Raw genomic sequence first — 22110 nt, forward strand, 5'->3', positions numbered from 1 at the left:
GCAGCGAAATCTTCAGCAGCTTGTTCTGGTGGGGTGGGAGTGGTGAATACACACGAGTTTTCTTATGGCAGCCAAACCCCACATCTGCCCAGAAAACCTCTCTGTAAGAAGGGAGACGCCTGCAGCTTTGAAGACATCCAGGGAGAATCAGGATTTCCTACCATGTCCCAAGACGATCCTGGCAGTGCCCTACCCTCCCCACTGCTTCAGCATCCCCCAAACACCCTCCGTCGGGGCATTCCCTCCCTCGCAATGAGACTGCCAAGAAGGCAGCAGGCACACTGGGTGCTCTGAAGAGGGAGATTTAAAGCCATTTTCCTCTCCCTGTCCTCAGGCTCAGCTTGGGTCAGACATAGCATTTGGCAAGAGAAGAGCTCCCTGCTAATTTTAGCCTCCGGCTCTCCACCCAGGCAGCAGCAGCAGCTCAACCGCTACGGAAAACTGGGCAGCAGGGAGGTGAGGGCTGGGAGACACTGCCTTCAAATGGCCCATGTGCTGACAGCTAAATATAAACCGGTTGGCGGGCAGGGGCCAGATGTGCTGGCTTGGGCTGAAGCAAATCCTTCCCCCATTGCCCAGAGATAGAGCAAAGAAATTGCAGGTCACCAGGGGATCTGCTCCAAGACCCGGGCAGCGCTCGCAGGACTTGCTTTCTGCCCAGAGGGATAATTTAGGCTGCAAACTCGCAGTAGGATCCTACGTGTTTTACATATTTTTGGACAGATCTGGAGCTGGTGCACCTTGAAGACCAGTGTGCCATGCTGAGCAAGCACCACTGCTCGTACAAGAGCCTGGTCTGGCTCCTTCCCATAATGGTCCCTTCTCCACCACAATGCCTACTACAAAATGGTCACTCGGGGTGAGACGCCCTCGCTGCTGGGCTGACAGCTGCAAAATCGCAGTCTCTGCTGTGACAGTTGGTGCTTGGTGTGGGAGTCAAGCGGGGTGAGTTTTCTCTGCACCTCCACGCAAACTTGCCCTGGTTCCATCAAGCAAAGCCCATTCCACCATCTAAGAGAAATACCCCAAAAGGGCATGGAAGAGAAGACAGAAAGGGAGCCCCGGGGGTTATGAAAGGAGCAGAGGTAGCATGAACCTCAGCAAATCCAGAGTTTCTGGATTAAATGCTACCCAACTGTGGACCGTAGGACTATGCACAAACCAAGCATCTTTTCTTTGATTTTCACTGTACCTAAAGGGACTTTACACACTTCGTAAATAAAAAGGGACACATGAAAAATTCCTGACTGCATAAGCAAAACCTTTTTCTACAGAAACAACTAGCGAAGTGCTGAGCATTTGCTAGACACCCAGGACAAAACAGGTAACCACACTCTGCAAATCAAGCAGAGCAGCTGCAGGACTGAGCATAATGCTCTATACAGGGAAACCAGATGTCTTGGCAGACACCGACTACAGTAAAAAGCTACTGTGGTACTAATTTTCAAGGCACCAAACACCCTTATAACACCAAATATGTTCTTAACCATCTCAGTAGAGCTGCTTATGGTCCACACCAGCTTCTATAATTATCCCTGCATTTTCCTTCACCCCTTTCAGAAGTCTGAGTGGTTTACTCTGTGCTCTGACACCTTTCTACATCTCCTCTCTTTTTGATCTCTACACCTGAGACTGTCGGTTCCAGTCTCTCCGCTCCATTGAAATCCCAATTATTTGCTTCTAATTTAGCTTTCAGTGCCTTCCCCCTTACAACTTTTTAATGGTCATTGGCATTTTCTGATCATTCTGCTCCAACACTCCTCTTCCTATGCTCCGTTTTTGGCTGCTTCTTACTTTTGTTAAATAATCCATGCGGTCTGTATGCCCAAATGCTGCTGCTTCTGCTTGGCTTGTCTTTCACTTTTATTTATTTCTGTATTTCTACATGAGCTGCAAGACTTGCTGAAATATTTCTTTCCATTCCTTGACGTGCCTATGTCAGATATCTAATTCAAACACAGAGTTACAAGAAAAATGTGAAAACAGAATTTACAAAGGATCTAAGTTTAGGAAAAGACTCAACTAACCATGCCATTTGAGAAACACAGGCCTTTTGGACAAAGCCCTCAAGAGAGAGTACTGGAAGACTCAGAGTTAATTGGCAAAGCAATTACAGTTTGCGAAGCAAAGGAAGTCGGCCGCGTGGCTGGAGCTGATGGAATGCAGACAGCGATCAGACAGTGCAGACACACTGAAATAATACTGGCCAGACCGAGGCAGGGGGACAGTGCGAGTTCAAAGAGGGAGTGCACCCTTCCCTGCCCCACCAGCACACACGAAAGACCCTCTTCCCCACTGCAGCAAGCGGTGCGAGTCAGTCGGGCGCACCTGGAAACACCCTGCAAGGAACGGTGGCACGTTCAGAGGAATCACAAGTGCAGAGCACGACTGCGGGGCGGCAGCAGCGTTAGCATCATCGGGAGTTCTTCAGAGGAACAGCAGGAATGCAGAGAAGAGCTCAGCGAGACGGAGGCATTTATTAGCTGCAGACTAGATGGAGGTGAGACCACCATGCCAGCAACAGAGAAACTGCCAATGGTTGAAAAGGCACTGGCAGGAAAAGCAAATTAAATTCAGGCTGAATGCTGGTGATCTTAGCTCTGCTACTTGAGCAGGTGAACAACATGGATAAGAAAATACACATGATGGGCTACAGCCAGTAACTATGGGGGAAAGGAAAACACCCATTAGCAAGGTTAAAGTCTGTCAAACCCTGGTCTCACAAAGCGTGTCAAATTCCCTGAAGAGGCAGGAGACCAAAACAGCAGAGACAGAATTAGAATGCATCTATCCAAGGATAAATAAACTCCCAAGATAGCACAAGCCGGAGCAGTACAACTGTCCTTCAACTCACACACCTGACAAAGCTCTTCCTGCCCTGAGGAAGTGGCTGCATAAGAGCTGGACTGAGAACGGCCCTGAGAACTGGTGACAGAGTTGAAGCAGTCCAGGCACCTGGGCAGAAAGAGGTGATGAAGCTGCCCCTGCCATGCTCCTCCACCCGCAAAACCTGATTGCTTAGGCCCTGAAGAATTAAACACCTTTATAAAGAGGGTTGTGTCTTTGCCTGTGAGGGGAGAGAAGAATGATGGCCAATACCAAACCACTTCTGGTGCTTGAAGTGCTCACAGCTGGTGGTCTGGCCAGCGCATGGAGACAAACCAAGCGTCAATTTGGCAAAACTCTTTTTCCAGAGACCACCATTTGGGCCGTGGTTAGCATTGACACTCTAGGACCCACATGAATTTTGATCCACGCAGATGTTTTACTCAGGGCAGGGTAGCAGCCCTAGAAGATCATCACCTGAGGCTTGGGAAAAGCTAGACCTGCTGGGTTTAAGTAAAAGGGTCTACATAACCTACGTAGCAAAAAGAAAAATAAGAATTGAAAGGTGAAGCGGTTGGCAACAGTAATGCTGAGGCTGCTGTGAGGGTGCCTATCTCAACATCAGTGGGAAAGGACACAACAATTCTTGGAACAGAGAATTATATCAGGCAAATTAAAAATGCTTGAGAAAATGTCCTTCAGAGCTAAGGCATACTACAGGCACAGGGCTTGAGTTTCAACTGAGAAATTGGAAAAGAAATTATGCAGGCTTAGTGTTTTGAGAATAAGCATTAATTCAGTGATCCACAGCTGACACATTGGTTGCTTTTGCTATACAAGCCTGTTTTACAAACCGAATATAAGGCTGAGAGAGAGATGGCGATTACAGACACTTGCTAGCACAGACCACAAGAACACAGGCGAACCAAGTGCAGCAGCACATTACACCATTACCCGTCTCACAGACTCATAGAACAGTTTGGTGGGAAGGAACGTTTAAAGATCACCAAGTCCAATCCCCCACTAGATCAGGTTGCTCAGAGCCCCGTCCAGCCTGGCCTTGAATGTCTCCAGGGATGGGGCATCTAACACCTCTCTGGGCAACCTGGGCCAGGGTTTCACTACGCACATGACCAGAGGCAGTTCCTTCAGCCTGCCCTCATGCATCCTGGCCCCTCATCATCTGGACAGCCCTGGGCTGGGCCCATACACCAGTGTCCTTCCTGGACTGGGGAGATCAGGAGGGGACAGAGGAATCCAGATGCAGTCACCAAAGTACCACATAACCGAGGAAAGCATTTTTACTGTTCTTTTTCTTGTTTTATTGATGGCAACAAACAATTAAAAACAACAATCTTGAAAAGAACTCCTAGTGAAGCAGCTAGAAGGGACCTTAACACTGAAGACCAGCACTTCTTCCCAGCAGAACTGCAGGTTCCTTCTGCTCCACAGGAACAGCTGTCCCTCTGACTTCTTTGCTTGATCCGTTGCTATTCTTTGGGCACTGCCACAGAGGGTCTGGCTTCATCGTCAACCGCCCATCAGGCAGCCTTCTCATCCTCAGACTGGAGAAAAGCCCACCTCCAGGCCCCAGGGACCTCGGTGGTCCTCTGAGGGACAACGACTGTCACACAGAAGCCAGGTTGTCTCATCCCCTTTCTTAGGGCTCAGAGTAGAAGAGCTGGCAGCCCTTCAGGAGGGGTGGGAGATGGGAAAGCAGGACACACACAACCCACGGCAATCAACAAAGCAATTGTTCATGCCAGGAGAAGGAATGGGTGAGCCCATGGGATGGCCAGGCATGGAGGCTGGGCCTCCCAGCTAATGCCAGGTGCAGAGGCTGGGCCCTCCTGAGATGCCACTGCTGTGGTGTCATGGAGGGGAGCCCTGGCACAGTGTAGTGGTGCCAGGTGAGCTGTGCTAGAGGTGGATCCACTTCCAGCAGTTCTTCTTGATCTTTGGGTGGATTCACTTCCATGGGCTCCACACCATCAACCACATCAGCAATGGCCATCACTACAATGCTAATGGTGTCCCTGCTCTGATGTTGCCTCCTCTTCCTCCACATCTCCTGCGACTGCCTATCTGCTTTCCCATGCAAATGCAGACAGCCACTAGCCTTGCTGCTGTGGGACCTCTTTCTTCCAATCATCCTTGGAACCTGAGCACCTCTAAAGTCAGTGAATTGTGGGCCAGCTGCCAGGGTGCCTGTGTTTATAGTGCCCAGAACAGAAGGCGGCAAGGTGGCTCACGACATCAGCAGGCTACTGTGCTGGCAACACATGTGGCCAAAGATGGCTGTTCTGGGAGCTGGGGGTCGTGTAGCCTGAAAGATGCTCTACTGTGCGAGAAGAAAGAGGGTCAGGGGGGCTAAGGGCCCCTTTCCTGGGGATCGGTCCCCTGCACCATTCTGCTGTCCCTTGGGCACAGTGACTGCCCTCCACTTCTCCTCACATGCCCTAGACTATAGCTTCCTCCTCATCCCACACCCAGGGTGCCCTGGATGAGATGGCAGCCACAGCATTCCAAAAGTGTTGAGGGTCCTCACTGATCACCCGCCGACCTGGCTCTCTGCAAGTGACTCAGCCCCTCACGCTCAATAGTGGCTGCGAGGGGGTGAAGCATCCAGACACCCCACCAGCAGGACAAGGAGGCTCAGCCAGCCTGTGCAAAGTGTCCCAGCACTCCATGAAGTTGTTGATGGCCAAGTGTTGCATGGGCCTTTCATTCCTGTCCCCTGGCCCTGACCCTGGAGCATGGAGAGGTGCCATCTCCTCAGCATGGAGTCCCAAAGGAAGGACAGAGCCTGGGGCCCCTCAGACTGCTGTGCCGCCACAACGCAAGTTGTCTATCAGAGGCCACCGACGGAGGTCCATGGGGCCTCGAGGTGGCAGAGTTTCTTTCCACACCAAGGTTCACCTTTGCTCTATTCTCTGGTTTTAAAGACAAACCTTTTCAATGCTTTTTTTTTTCTTCTCTAATAAGAAAGGGACAACATATGACCTGGGAAAGACTTGAGTAATGCATTCATTCTCAACACCTTGGCTTGGGTGTTATTTTGAATTTCTGAGTAGATGAAACTACTCCCTCCTATTGGTATGAGAGTACAGACTACGGGTCAGAATTGCTGTTCTCAAAATTTCCTCTGAAATAGGCATGCATTGATGTTTCAAGACACAGCAATTGCAAAATGAGACTTCTTATATTTACCCGTTACGTTAGCCAGACAATTTAGTTTCAAGGTACACCTCTGGAAATTATAGTTTAGTCATGTTTGATAGGAAAACTTGGTTTTGGTAGATGGTTGGTTTATTTTTCTTTTTTGATTGAAAACAAATAAAGCCCTTTCAACTGGCCTGCTTACAACGAAAAATGGACCTGTGGCAGCTAATGCCGAGTGAGCTGCCACAGCAGGTAATTGAGGCCATTAGTACAAGGTGGTCTGGACAGCGTATTCTCAGCCCATTATAAATTTTGTTCTGCAGCTTAGATGGGGTTAATAGCACCCAGGCATGACTACTGCAATTTTACAGAAAATAACATTACAAAATATAAATAAAACTAATTTAGGAAGTGAAGTATTTACAAGATGGGCTGGAAATATCTTAACTAGGCTCAAATGAACAGCAGCACTGAGGAAGCTGTCAGAGTTGCCAACACCAAATGTACGGGCCAAATCAAACAGCCCATGCTAATGACACGGAAATAAGTGGCCTCTTGAAGGAAGGAAGAAACAGATTTCTTTAGAATGGCAGGAAAAAATACACATATCATTAATGTAGATTATCCTCACTTCAAGAGAGCTCTGCCAGGCAGTTCTGCAGCCTAACAGGCAATGATGCAGATCAAATATTTTTACTGGTAAATGGGATATAACAGTATCTGACAATGAACTACTCTGTAGTGTGTGTGAATTTACACAATTTCAGTGAAACACAGGCTTCCGCATAAGCCCACTAGTTCCTAATACTCACAGTCCAGAGGGCTAGTGGAAAATAAAGCTGAAAAGATAAAACATGCCTGTTGTGGAAGGCCCCACAGACAAGTCTCTGACCTGTATTTAGTGTTTTTACATGACTGAGTAGCACTGGCTGTCAGTTACTCATATTTGGCTCAACTGGGAAAAACAAAAAGACCACAAACAAACAAAACCAAACCCCACAAACTAAAACTATTTAGACTGTCTGAAATCAACATCAAGGTCACTAAGATGGAAACCAGGACATTGATGATACAAATACCTTGGACTTACCGTTTGCATCTCTGATGGAAAACAGTGACACAGAAAAGCAAGAATAGCACAAGATGTAATACTTTTCTCATGTAAAGGTATCAGAAAAACCTATAATGTAAAGTAATGGGTGACAGCTTTTTCACCTTCTAAGAATAGGGGGATAAGAAGCCACATTGACCTCTTTTCCCCTCAAAAAAAAAAAAAAATCACAAATGGGAAATAGTCACAGAATGCTGAAATAACTGAGCCTTAGGAAATGGTAAAATCAGAATTAATGACTTTTTGAGAGGGGCACTGATGCTTCAGGAGGACTCCCAGTTCCATCCAACAATCTTTAGATTGTCTGAAGTGATTCAACATCTCAAAGACTAATTGAATCTCATTATTCAGTGTAGTTGATTTAAAATCTTTATTATGATGGCATGAATTATTGTTCTGAGGTGTCTCTGGAGAAGGTTGATTTACTTAACAGCAATCTTGCCCCAGACCGTCTTAACATCTCAAAACACAGGGGACTCTCTCCAGACCAGGAATATCAAAGCCTTTGTGTTTTGGCATGGGAAATTCTTCTCAGGAAAACAGAATTACAGAGGAGCTCTGGTCAAGATCCCAGTGTATTTTGGTTTGGCTGATTACACACACAGACTGTGAATTTCTAACATCATGAAAAGCCTAAGTATCTAAGGACCAGGTTCACATCTGTTTCCACCCAAGGCATTACATGGATCTTTCTTAAATCTCACACCACATCTAAATAAGAGAGCTTATTTCCTTTTCTGGAAAGCCCTTCCCAGCTATTACCGCAAGCCTGAAAAAAAGCAACTGGATTGGGAAGGGACTAGAAAAGGGAACATCAACGAACAGCAAGAACAAATAGGACGGGGAAACTCAAAGTACAACAAAATATATAATGCTGTCAGTTGTTGAGGCTATTGTGGTAAGCGCTGGAGCAAGAACCCCATCATCATTCTATTCCACACTGCCGTGACCGACAAGGCAACCTCTGTCTTCAGGAAAACATCCTGCCTTTTACCATATTGGAGATGTTGGTAATTCCAAACCACCAGATGAAAGACAACGTCCATCACCTCTCCCAGCACCACTCTTCCTTCACATCTGCCTGAACTTGCAGGCGAGAGAAGTCAGAGCCTTCACGTTACTATACCACATGCAGAAACGCCTCTCCAGAAGACAGCAGCATTCCTCTGCCAGCCCCACGGTGCAGAGGAGACGTGCAGGAGGGCACCGCTCCCTGAGATCCGAGTCATCCTAAACCAGTCTGATTTAAGACAGGAGGGTGTGGTGCAGGAATACACATTGTGTTGGCACACCACTACACAAATCTGTCACGAGTAACATGTATACATAAAGGGATGGTGCAAGAGTTTATTTATAATGATAATATGTAATCTCTGCAAATGGTTTGTTGATCTTCTGGGGCCAGACAAACTGCAGGCCAGGTTCCAAGAAAGCAAACACAGCTCTCAGTGAGCAGGTACCCAGGCTCTCGGTGCCGCTCCGCAAAAAGGCTATTTAAGAGTCAAACCTGACTTCAAGAGGTGAAGAGAGCCAAGGTTCACAAGTCACCTGCAGTACATGCTCCAGCAGCAGTGAAAGGATACGCTGGCCCAGGACACGTATGGCATAGCGAGCACGAGATCCAGGCATGCCCTGGCTGCTGTGTCAAACAACTGCACAACCAAGCTAGAATACGATCCAAATTGCTCTCAGTGGCCTTGGCTTCTCTGCTGAGCCTGTGATAGCGACCTGTGCTGTGAATATGGGCCTGGGGATGTTGACTCACTTTACATACACCAGTGCAGAGCGAGATGTGACAGCACTTCCGATCACCCTCTAAGGAGACTGAGCTGACCACATGGAAGTGAAAAAAACTGCCCCACCTGCAGTGCCCATCCTTCTCTCACGGCTATGGCAGCCCACAACGTCCTCCAGGGAACGATGTTGCTTGGCACAGGTCCCTGTGAATGAAGGTCTCACTGGTGTCTTCAAAAGCACAGAAATATCACATGCAAATTTCATGGTCTAGATGTTCCCCTGCTGTCAACACTTTCCTTGAAGTCAGGACGAGGTGCTTTGGGAGCGATACCTAATTTAACTTTTCCACTGGCTTAACAGTTTCCACAAGGATGAAATAGATACTTCAGCCAGCACTGGAGAGCTACAGGGTCCAATCTCTCCCCATGGACACTCAGTAACCTTCAGTGCAATTAGCTATGCAGGAGAGCGATACCGTGCATGTACAGGCAAGTAACCTCGTGTGCGAGCGATTGCAAAAGTCAGCCCGTGTGCGTGTGCATGAACCTGCATATGTAGGTGTGCTCACCCTTATGCACAGGCGCTTCCAAGGGTGCCTGGAGAAGGAAGTCGATGCATTATGTTAAATGAGCAACTTCAGCTTTCTGCCAGCTACTTTTCTCATACAAACACAGGCATCTGCCTATTCACACCAACACTTGGCTCAGCTTTTAAGCAACTCACGCTGCTTTGTAGTACCCTGGATTCTTGCAGATCGGAGGGCTCACTAAGGTGAGAGGGTAAGAAACTAATTTTCTGGGCAAGGAAAGGGACTCTAACAATGTAAATAATGGGGTGGTGGAAGTCTTGCCAGAAGGACTTTTTTATTCACACATCTCCATGGTTTCTCCTGAGCCTCTCCTATTTCCCACTTCAGAGAGGGGGACTGCACGCTACCGAGCTAAGAAAGTAGCAGTCTGAGACACTAGAAGTGAGACAGAAACCACTTGTCACAATCCAAGACAGGAAGACACTCCCAGTGAGTGTTATTTACATGCAACAATAAAATGTGGTGGAACAGGGGTAGGTTGAAGCAGCTGGGACAGGCATATTAAAGGAGTGTCCCCCAATCCCTTGTTCCTGCAAACTGCACCTCCCAGCAATCTAACCTAAGCACACCCTGCTTGTGCCTGGCTCAGTGTGATGCTCACATCTGCAATAAAGGAAATCAGTGCAAGTGATTTATAGTCTCCCGAGATACCATGGTATTTGCAGCAGAAAAAAAAAAAAAAGAGAGTCTGCACAGCAATGGCTGGGAATGACCTCACCTCCAAGTTTCTTCAGGGATCGGGATTCGCTTTTACTATGTTGACACAAGGTTTTAAAGCAAAGGGGGATCATTGCACATCCTTCCTTGCCTGCAAGCACAGCTCACTGACGCCAGCCTGGCTCCCTCAGAATCACACCTTTCTGCACGGTGAGGTGAGATGAGGCACTGCTGGGCACGAAGAGAAAACCAGAGGCAGCAGGAGGAGGTACTTGACCCAACAGCCTTTCCATCCAAAGAGAGCATCGCAGCAGCTCTGGGAAGAGGCAGTGTCTTAGGGTGGGGGTCTTCCCTGAGGAAGACCTGTCCTTGCCCTTGCCCCTTCCAGCCGCGCTGCCAAGCCAAGGGCATTACAGCAGCCACAGCACGGTGCAGGACTCGCTCTCCAGACCTGGCCGCTCAGTGCTTCACTGGTGTTTTCTCCCTCCCCAACACCCCGTTAACCCTTGAAATAAGAAAGTTTCCCATCTCCAGCATTCACTTGCAGGAGCAAAGTGTGCTGTGTAGCAGCTAGCAAAGATGAGAAAAAACATTTCTGCTGGAGAGCCCACTCCACAGAGGTTAGTGCCTGTCAGCAGCGGGAGTGAACAGATCGTCTCCAACTCCTCGGGTTTCTTGGCACAGTGGCAGCGTCTTACTACTTGTTTTGGATGACAACAGGCCACATTTCATGTGAGGAGAGTTGTGCCCATCTTCAACTCACATCAGCTTGTTTCTCTTCACTCAGCTGTAAACATGTTCAAGTTTCCTATAAATACCTATTGGGCAGGAGACCAGCGAAATATGCTCAAAAAGAAAAAAAAAAAAAAAAAGGAAAAAGGCAAGCCCCACAACAACGACAGGAACAGCAACACAGAAACAGACAACAGGTCTGCCAATACGGCTCCCTGGGAAGAACAGGCAGGAATATCTTGATGTAGTCACATCACAGGAAATTTTTTTTTTTTTAATGTATGACCAACTGCTCATTTCAGCATCATCTACAAAGAAAAGCTATCACTCATGAGAGCCCATACTGTCATCTGTCCCTGTCCAGCTGAAAATGTCTGTCCCTGACAGCTAGAAAATGGCCCAGTTCAACTTAGGCACACATGAATCCCAACCCATGGGGTATATTGAGCATGAATTCTGCACCTCAGGCTGGTCCCTCAACCTTTGACTTTAACATTACAGCAAAATGAACCTCATGGCCAGAGACTCTCCCAGCATACAGTGATGCAGTGCCATGCCATGGAAGCCAATGGGTACTGATGATTCCAGCATATTCTCCTAGGCCCTTTGTTCTCTTTCATCCAAACTTAGTTAATGCATAACTTTGTTGCGTAGCAGAGCTGCACAGACATCAAGGGAGGACAGTCAGGGCCTCAATTTTAAGTGTCGCTTACTCAAACGCCCACACCCAGGCCACACATTTGCTTCCTCCACCACACACTGATCTGGTGAGGGAAGAGAAGGAAAGGACCATAAAGCTGGGGAGGAACCCATTGTGCCCGAAGACTTGCTCTAAGGTGTTGACCCAGGAGCAGATGTGGAACAGGGGCATCTCAGTGGCTTGTGCTCCATCCCATGCACGGCTGAGAGAAAAGGGAATATTTTCTGTGATTCCTTACAGCCTTGCAGAAGGAGAACTCACCTCTCTGGAAAGAGAAAACATACTTGGCTTTCCATACACAGTCTGTTCTGCAATGCCTTTTAGGGGGGTAAGAAGAAAGCTCTGTTACAGACATAGGAGGTGGAAACAGTGATCTCCTGCAGGTCTCCTTCCAAGCCCAGCAGCTCTTCAGCTTTCTGGCTCCAATGGAAGGAGCCTCTTAGCTTTTTGCCCAGAAAAATTACCCAATAAACAGCCTTTGTATTTTATCATTAATAACTGGTGAGGCTGTTGCATCAGAAAAGTCGAGGTGGTAGCTCTTGGTTGGTCCCAGGTGTGACTTAGGTAGAGTAGGATTCCCACTGGGGATATGCGATGGAAAACAATGCAGAAATGAGAAGGGGAAAGTATTAATTGCTCTGAGAGTCACTCCTTCCTACACCAGCTCCCTGGAGTCTCTGGGAAGAGTCACCACATGGAGTCACAAACGCAGGCGCCCCAGTCCCCAGAGGAGAAAACACGACTTAGTTCTAACAGCCAAAAGAAAACAAATACTACTTGTCTTTCACTCCGACTCCTGATTTCTCTTAAAACAAAACAGGCTTTTAGAGGTACTGGGGCAAGAGGAAGGGTGGGAAGGGTCACAGATTAACCTTCCTCCGCTTAGCAGGTTCCAGGATCCTGGCCGTGAGACCAGGAAAACACGACGCCAAGTGCTCGGCACACCCGCAGAGCCTCGGCTCTCCGGGCACAGCGACTCCCGCTTCGAGATTCTGCAGAGCTGTGGGGAGCTGCCTGACAGAGGGTTTCACCCTTCCACCCTTTCCAGCAGCGTTTAAATGCCTTTCACATGCAATGAGCAGAAATATCTCTGGTGGTGGATTTGGGAGAGCCTGGACTTTTATATAACTGAACTGTAATATAATTATTTTCCTCATCTTCTCTTTTAGTTGGTAGTGGCTGTAGTCATGTCACTGTTTCCAGTTTCAGTCTTAAAACAGAATGACTTCTGTAACAGAAATGTAAAAATAACCCTGTCTAAAAGCAAAGAGGAAAAAACCCATTCATAAGAAAAGTTGTTTGCTCCAGCGCATCTCTTCTGTCCTCACACTCTCTGCCCGTTTCTCTCATCCTCCCCCTCTGCGCTGCTGGCAGCAAAAGGACTGTCAGCTGTATGGCTCCAAACACCTGACTCAGCCCTCTCTCCTTATAACCACTATTTTAAATACCTCTGAGTGGTTTGTTTTCTCCCTTGCTGCACTGCACAAGTCCTCTACATACCTCTACAGTCTTCTCTAAGGATCTTTGGGGGGTATTGGCAAAGCGGCAATACAGTAAGAGGCTTGGCTAGCTTGCATGAGAGGTGTAACACAAAGTAGATCTGTAGTGCAACCCATCTTCTCATGTCCCAGCTAATTCTACCAGGCATAAAAAGCAGATTATAACTAGAGGATTTATCCTAGCCAGAGAAATCAGATCTCTTACACTGTTGGAACAATAAATATGCATTTTTAACCTTGGTATCACATATAGTACAGAACAAACGGACAAGCTGAAGTCCTGTAATGGACTTTGTGGGAGCAGACATTCACAGAGCTCCTTGCACAGTCTGCGCACAGCTTTAAGGCTGAAACCAAGCCTCACTCCTGGGAGTAAGAATCAGGGGGTTTATACTGTGAAGGGACCAAGATGCTGAAAAGTATTAATAGTTAAATGCTCATATGTGTTTGAGAAACTACTACCACCAAGCACTGATATTATTTTAAAAAGAGCAACAGCACCACTGTAGGTTTAAAAAAAAAAAACAACCACAAACTTGGGCTGTTTAAAACTTTCTTGTAACTGTGAAAAAGAAGAGAAGCATAAAAATCCACATGACACTGATAGAAATAAATGCTCCTTTACTTTGTAAGAAAAGAAGCTAATCGCACTTTGTACATGCCCTGCTGTACTCCTAAAAGTTTGCACAAAATGAACCCGTTGCTAGGCGGGTGGTGCGCATCTCCAGGGTATGCATTCCCTCCTCTGCATACACTTCTCTCATCAAAGCGATATTCAAAGCATCTTCGCTGCCTTCCAGGTTAGCACCAGAGCACCAAGAACATGAGGCGGCTCAAAGCCCTGACTCCGGGCTCTGTAATTCCAGCAAGGTCACGTTTTGATAGGTCTCCTGACAGAAACGAGGGCGAGAGCCAAGAACCTAAGGCAGAACAGCGAAACGCCTCAACATACACCTCCTTCCCAGGGAACGGAGCCCACCTCCCACCCCGAGAGCTCCCCAGGGAGGGGCTCCCCGCTCGCCGGCAGCGCTCCGCCGCTGCAGCGGGCTGCGCTCGCCCCCTCTTCCCGGCCAGCCTGGAAACCGGAGCGCTGCACCGGGCTACCGAGCGGGACGGAGCGCCCCGGAGAGCCCGGCACCGCGCCGGGCTGCGAGGGACGGGACGGCACCCCACCTTCCCCTGCCCTGGCGCCCCGCAGGGTAACTCACTGCGGTCCGGGGGAGCCCTGCCGCCGTCCACCGCCACCAGCTCCAGGTAGGCGGCCCAAAGCCCCAGGGCCAGCGCGCCCAGGGCCACCAGCAGCCGCCGCAGCAGCCGCCGCCGCCGCAGCCGCGCCAGCAGCCGGCCCCGCATGGCCCCGCTCAGGGCGCCCGGCCCCCGCCGCCACCCCGGGACATGCTCCCGCCGCACCGGCACGGCACAGCTCGGTACGGCACAGCTCGGCACGGCACCGCCGCCTCCGACCCCCACTCCTCCGCGGGGCGGGCCCAGGTGCGGGGCGGCGCCGCGCCCCCGCGGGGGCAGCTCCCGGGCGGGCTCTGCCACCGCCCCCCGCACCTGCCTCCGCCCCGCGGGGGGCCGGGCCGGGGGCTCCGCGGCGGGGCTGCTCCCGTCACCCTCCCCCTGGCCGATCTAAGGGCTGGCGGCGCCGGGGCGGTGGATCCCCCGCAGCGAGAGGACGGGAGATGGTAGCTCCTCTGCGCGGAGGGAAGCAGGATGAAAGCGGGGCGATTCGCATCCGCAGTTACACACAGCTGAATCCATTTTTAAGTGGCTTTCACCTGGTGCAACAAGTGTATTTACCTCAAAGTGCTTTGCTCAGTCAGGGGGAGCAGGACTCATGAGGTGTCCAAATCTGCTTTCTGAAGCAGCTGACTAGATGTGATGTTATGCTGTTTGGACCCAACAGAGAGAGGATGTTGGAGGCCCCCATGAAGACCGGGACCTTCCTTGGGTGCACTCAACATTTCATTTCACATCTCAAGCGCACTTTTGAATGACTCTCTCAGCCATCCCTCCCATGATGTTGGTTTGGTTTACACTGGCAAACAGTCTTGGAGGATGCAAACCGGATTCCTCCTGGGTGAAACTAAACTGGCGGATGCTCTCTGGGATGCATGTAATGTATGCAGCTGGGGAGCTACTCCAGAATAACCCTTTCCAAAAGTGTATGGTGTGGGTGTTGGGTCATTAGCATCAGTTGTTTCCCTCCACAGCCCTGCTCTTGTGCAGATGCATCCATGCAACCATGACGAGAAACCCTCAGGCTGAAGTTAATTTTTAAAATGCATGCAACAAAGACCTTTTTTCGAGAGTCCAGCTTCCTCTCACAGCAGCCTTCTGAAGTGGGAGGCTGTGCAAAAGGATGCTGGCTATTATTTAGCCTTAGAAAGTGTGCCAAAGGCCTTTTAAATAGAGGGCCACAGAAGAGCAGTGCAAGTCCCAGCAAGGACACGATGACATTGGCAGGGTGCTGACAGCCCAAAGTGTTGCACAGGTTGGGAGCAGGAGCAGTATCTGTAGTCAGTCAAGTGCTGAACACTATGTTCTCCATGTCCAGGCAGCACCTAGAGACCCTGCTATTACCTGTCACACACTAGGACGGACAGACAGACAATAAGTTTCCTTTTTTTGAATGTCTCACGAAGGTTTTAGAGCCACGTCCCTTCATCTCTGTGTTGGAGAGATTTCTCTTGTTTTGGGAAAGCACATCCAGAGAGTTTTATACCTCATTGTGGAGGTAGAAAGACATTTCTCAAGATGGAAACAACTCCTGCAGTGGTGAGCAGCTCTGCCCTTGGGCTCCCCCAGGACAAAGTCCATTCTGCAGCTTTCGAGGATGCAACACTTGTGTTCCTCCTTCCTACCTTGCTAGAGGCTGCGGATGCACATGGCACTGATCCAGGCTTGAGCCATGGTGGTGCTTCCACTGGTGCAAACAGAAAGGGCTGACAATACCCAGACACCACCAGGACCCATACAACTAAAGAACTTGAAGAGGTACACCAGTTAAATCACTGCAAGGCAGAAGTCTTGTATAAGGGTACAACACCACTGAAGTTTTTTGGTGGTGTGTTGATTTGTTTTTTTACCAGCATGAGAGAAATAAACCAAGTTTTTCATATTTGTTAAAAAAAAAAAAAGAGAGAAAATACTACTAATAGGAAAAATGTGTAATAAATGTTTATCTAAATTAAACTTTATTTACCATTTAGAATTGAATGATGCATTCTTAGCAGGAAGCTGCCTGCATTTCTTAGATGAACAACCTTAAGTTTCAAAAATATCACCTGCACTTTGTTGAAACTTTGTTGCATATTAAAATATTAAAATAACTAAGAACATCTTTCTCTTGTGAACATAGTGTGGGAGGGGAAAGTGAAACTATCGCCGAGCAGTAGCATTTTTGACTTGCAAGGAAGCAACATCTTTTGTCACAGTAGACCTATGCTATAATAAAGATACAGAAAAGCTCTTGTCTCTGTACAAAAGGCTTAAGGAAATAACTGTGGCATGTTGACGTCTACTGTTGCAATGTAGTTACAATAGAACTATATTAAGGAACAAAATTAATTTGGATGTGTAATAAATAGCAAAGAGGAATCTCAATAGCCCTACACTGTACTTAAAGTATTATAACTTATTTTGGACCACTTATTCATTGCAAAAAGTACTGATGCCCAGGAGTAAGATTAATGCTTGCAGGAATGTTTTAAAAACACCTCACATAAATGTGTTTATCCTTTGTCTACCAGCAACCCTGTAACTCCCAATTACTCAAGCGTTCCAAGTCACACAAGTGCACACCCAGATCCCCTTATCTTTCATCTTCACTGGGTGCAATATGGCAGTGGTGGAAACTGTAGCTTATAATAATCCCATACGCTGGGGTTGGCCCTGTTAGGGAAAGAAACTGCAAGTGAGCTGGCAGCAGGTGATGCAGCAGTAGTGTCTGTGTCATATTTGGATGACTCAGACAAGGAGCTGACGCTGCTGATTGCCCTGACAGACCATCCTTGAGCACTGGACAGATCGCTGCTCGCTTCAGGATACACCTCTCCTTGCCTACTCTGAATACCCACTTCAAAGAAACTATTTGCCAGGATGAGCCAACTGGAGTATTTTTCTGCTTTGTTTGGGCTTTTGCTTGTTTTCTATCTTGGCTATGTTTCCTCACGATAAAAGCAGCCTTTGATATGGGCACAGCACTTAACGACGTGCATCTCCTGTTCCTGCCGGCTCTCCTCTCTAGCTGTCTCTGTGCATCCCTGCCTCTTCTTGTTATGGTTTTGCTTCTAGTTGTTTAACAACCGTTTCTCTGTTCTGTAAATTACTTCTAGCTCTGTGCCAACATCTTTCTCTGTAGGCTCCCCAAAGGTTCAATTATCTGCCACTCACTCCTTCCCTCCTTTCTTCTTGTGTAATTTTCAGTTTAACACTAATTACCAGCTCCACACCAAAGATACTCGACTGTCTCCAGCTTTCACCACCCTGGTGGCTCCACACCCCTCTCCCTGACCTCAGCCATGCTCTGAAGCACAAACAATGACTTCATCTCAACATTCATAACCGGAATGGCTCAAAGGCAGAAACGTTTCTAAGAGGAAAAGGCAGCCTCTGAAGAGGCTGAAGTTCCTCATTATTTCCCTTTTTGGCTCCTCAGGAATGGACTGGGCTCTAAAAGGCATCACTGGGTGGAGCCATCCCAGTAAAATCCCTGTCAACGCTGCAGTTTAACATCACAGCGAGAAAATCAGCATGGTCCTTCAATTAAACTCTTGGCAAAAAGGACCTTCTTGCCCAGTTAAGTTGTGCTGATATGGTGGGGGTTGCTAACATAGTTACATTAATCAGCAATGTCATTTTTACCAATCCAGTGATGCTGTCAACATTTGTATGAACTGGCCTGAGCCGGGGTTTGAGCCTTCTCTCGCTTTTGCTGTTCACATGGCTGTGCTCCCTCAGTTCTGGCTGTGACAGCAGCATCGCCATCACACCACTGCTGTCCTACAACTTACCCATCTGGGTAGAAAGCCTCATTCATGCTTCTTTCTCCTCGTCACGTCATTCTTCTTAGGTCTCAAGCCCTAGTTGTTCAGAGAAAGTTGCATAGAAATGGCCTGCCCTTCCTCTTTAGCTGTAAAGAGGACACATTTTTACTCCACACAGTACCTCTAGGAGCACCTCCTTATTGTAGGTCCTGCCCCATGAATCAGCCTGAATTGCTTTCTGTGCATCAGAACAGTCTCTTGATACCTAGAGCACATTTGCACTTCCAGGATAAAGCTTTTATATACTTTAAGCTGAGAACTTCCAAAAGACTTTTCAGGGTTTAGACATTTACCATAATGAAAGTTTTGTCTACGTCTGTGATCATTTTGGAAACCCATGTTTTCAAATCTGACTAATGTCTTGCCTAAATTTCCTCCTTCCACTGTCTTAAAAGTACAAGTACTTGGTTTTATGTTTTAAGTGACTGTGCTCATCATCCTTATCTTTCAAGAAGTTCCAAAAATGTGCCTTGGTCATTTTATTAGGGACACTACAGAACACAAAGCTGAGCAGCTCTCCCTGTGACAGCATCGAGCAGACTTCTACCCACCCAAGCCAGCACTGACGAGGAAAAACTGTGTTACTGGATGCTTAGGAATGACTCACCACAGAGATAAATGTTTACAGTGAAAGAAAGGCAGTTTGATCTCCGAATCAATACAGGAGAATCCAGCACATCCTGGACATGCTTCTCCAGGATAAACCCAGATCTTTTCCTTCAAATCAAACCCATTTCAACGATGAAACCATTCATGCCTGTGTAGTTAATAATTGTCTTTCACATTCAAAGTTGAAGGACTCTCTGGGTTTTCTGAACAAAAACAAACAATCCATATTTACACATCTGTAACCTGTCCACAACCCAACATCGCAATTCTTAAAACAAACAATTTAGTCAGTATAAGTGAATTGTCAGCCTCATTGAGGGCTGTTTATAAAGCTGTATTTTTGGTGCTTACTTGAAAAACAGCCACTCTCACTCATCATCAAAGATGTCCTTTATCCAAATAGCTCATTTGGTGCTAAATGGGAAACATCAAAGTCCACCTCACTCTTCTCAAGTACTTCAGTCATAGCAGAAATGTTTCCTGCTAGTGGGTTAAATTCCAGTTACCTCTGATGGTCTGTTTCAGACAAAGTCCTAAACTTTTTGATGCAACATAAGAACTGAAACGAACTTTGTTCTTTGTGCCCAAACCCTATGAATACAGCAGCCAAAAGGAATCATCACGGCTTTCACCTCTCACACCTTCTGTGCTGCATCCAAGTATGTTTTGGTACATAATCCAAGTCCACATGCTAAAAAATGTGTATACTTCTATAGATCACAGAATGGTTGGGGTTGGAAGGGATCTCTGGAGATCATCTAGTCAAACTCACCTGCTAAAGCATGTTCACCTAGAGTAGATAGACTTGCAAATTTAAGAATAACTGTTTAGGGGGTAAAGGGTATATTTTTTACAATTCAAAGCAACTTTGGAGTATAAAAGCAAAATGTTGTGGAAAAATTAGAATGAAAAATCTTAAACTGTTCCATATATACAAATAAGCTATGATGTTACTTTGAATGGGGACAAATGAGACATCTTTATTAGGATTTTGGCTGAACAGGCACAAACACACAAATGTAGCAGAATTAAATGTGTTACTGAGCTGTAATTAAAAGTCTGAACAACATAGCTGTTCACAAATATTAACAGATCTACCAGAACAAAGTACACAGAGATGTTGCTCCTGGCTGGTCTCAACAAGGTATCTGATCACCGGAGAATTCCTTCCCAGCCTCCATACAGAGACATTACAATTCCAGAATATTAGGCTGCCCAGAGTCCATCCATACTGGTAAAATGTGCGTGTTTCTGAATTGATGCGACTACTTACACAAGCAATTTAAGTACAGCTATTGCATACAAGCACATACCAGACTTATTTAGATTTATTCTGATGGCTATCAGAACAGTGGCTACTGCTAACCTGCCTAAGCACAGTCACAGCATCAATTAATTTGGGAATTACTGCAAGTTGTGGTATAGGAAGATCATAAGGGATTTTTTTTTTTTTACCTTGTGTAACCTTGCTGTCTAGGGTGAGCTGACATAGCATATATTCCTATAATTAAGGTGACAGCATGAATGCTGAAAAACTCCTATAAATACTACATATAAATAATGGGTTTAAAGCCAGAATGGACCATTAAATCATATCCTGCTAGTTCACATAATTATATTTCATTAAGTTCTAATATGTCAAACCCAGTAACTTTTTAAACTGAGCTACGTTCTCCAGAGGTGCAAACCATGTTTTGATTTGAAGATAGAGATGGAGAATTTGTTACGTCCACATATAGTTTGTTACAATGAGGGAAAAAGAGCAATTTTCCTGTTAAAAATGTATGCTTTTTTTTTTCTAATTCCGGTTCAGACTACTGGTTCTTTTTCAGCCTTCCTCTGCTGGGATAAAGAGGCCTTTAGTAGTTTTTCATCTTCAAGATAAATGTATATTAATCAGTCTTCTTAATGTAATGCAATATGAGCTCTTGCACAACTTTTTCTCCTCTGCTGAATCATCTGTGGTGCTGTGCCTTACCCAATATTTCAACATCCTTTCTGGAATGCAGGCACTCCTCCTTACCTAAATAAGGCTACACAACAATGAATTTTTCCCCTACTGCTCACTTTTCTCCTATTTATGCAAGAAACATTTCAGTATCTTGGCTCACAAGAGGAACATTTGCCCTGTTCTAACCTTTAATCCTATGTAGGACAGTCTCCATATTCATAGAATTAGCCATTTTAGAGATCTTTCAAGTTCTGTGCTCCCACATACATAACCTGGCATTTAGTTGTATTGAAATGATACAAATCACTCATTACTAAATTAGAATAGCAGAAAAAGCTAATCAGTCTTTGGAGTAAATGCCATTTTTTGTGTTCTACCCAAAAAATTGTAGAAGAAAGTTAGACTAATGTGGTCTCAGAATCTTTTTCAGGAAACTCTCTTGTAAAGGGTGAAAATTCTTTACCAACATCTTAAGGGGTAGTTGTCAGTGGCAGAACACGGCTTTTTAAAGCAATTCTTAGCTTGAAGGTTCACATTTGTTTCGGCAACATAAAGCAACATTACATGTGATCACATGACATCACACAGGGTAAAAAAAAAACAGGTACAATACTTCGCACTTCCTGTCCTTGGACAAATATTCAAACTTCCAAATACAATGGATCTACAGATCGGCACTACTGTAATTGCCCCCCACCCCATAAATGGGAAGGCTGGTAGCCTAGTGACAAATTAAGAGTAAAGCTCAAGCTGCACTTTGATATTGACACACTGGCAGGTATGTCAGGAATGTTGCCATTTTATTCTGTTCAGTCGTTCAAGTAGTAAGGAATATTGGTAAGGAAGACAAGGAATCAAACATTTACATCCTTCTTATGCCAATACTTCCTCCCAATCTTACAAACCCAAATGTCAAAGCCTACAGGCTTTATCCAGACATACTTCACAGCCTTCAAGATAGGAAAATGTAATTTCATAGGCAATTCTTTAGCTTGGAAGAGTTAAAAATAAACAGAAGCCCATTTATTTCTATAGGTTCAAGAGACCTTTTAGCTAGCCTCCCATAGCTGAATTTAAGTAGGTCAATTCTGCTGAATAAATGGCTAATACTTCATTACGTAGCAATTTTCAGAAGCAGCCTTCCAGGACCTGTGATAACTTCAATATCTTATCTTCAAACCAGTAGCACGTTACTTCACATACCAACTCCCTTTAATTAGCTAGACTTATCCAAGAAAGTAGTAGTCAACTAAGAGTGATGCTAAATGATAAATAACATTATTTCATAATCTTCCTCAACCCTCCGCATAGCATTGGCACTCAAGTTGTTCATGAATCAGTCTCTGAACTAGTTCAGCATTTTCAGCTAAACTAATCAGTGCAACATACTTTAAAACAGCCTCTTTAAGTTGTAGTAGTAGTTGAGCGTCTAGGTATAGACTGTCAGCAACCCACACTAAAGTCTGTCTGTGATGAATTTGAGCTC

The 22110-nt window shown here is 46.4% G+C and overlaps 1 protein-coding gene across 2 annotated transcripts in view; it reads right to left on the minus strand.

Annotated features, from left to right (window-relative positions):
- B4GALNT3 (beta-1,4-N-acetyl-galactosaminyltransferase 3) overlaps window positions 1-14528 on the minus strand; it is a 68777-nt gene extending 54249 nt beyond the window's left edge. For both annotated transcript variants that reach the window (XM_065627625.1, XM_065627616.1), the window contains exon 1: window positions 14222-14528. In XM_065627625.1, coding sequence (XP_065483697.1) covers window positions 14222-14366 — 145 coding nt within the window. In that variant the 5' untranslated portion in view covers window positions 14367-14528. The remainder of the gene's footprint in view (window positions 1-14221) is intronic.
- Window positions 14529-22110: the final 7582 nt, after the last annotated feature.

Source organism: Caloenas nicobarica, chromosome 1 (genome assembly GCF_036013445.1).
Source record: "Caloenas nicobarica isolate bCalNic1 chromosome 1, bCalNic1.hap1, whole genome shotgun sequence".
Classification (NCBI taxonomy): Eukaryota; Metazoa; Chordata; class Aves; order Columbiformes; family Columbidae; genus Caloenas; species Caloenas nicobarica.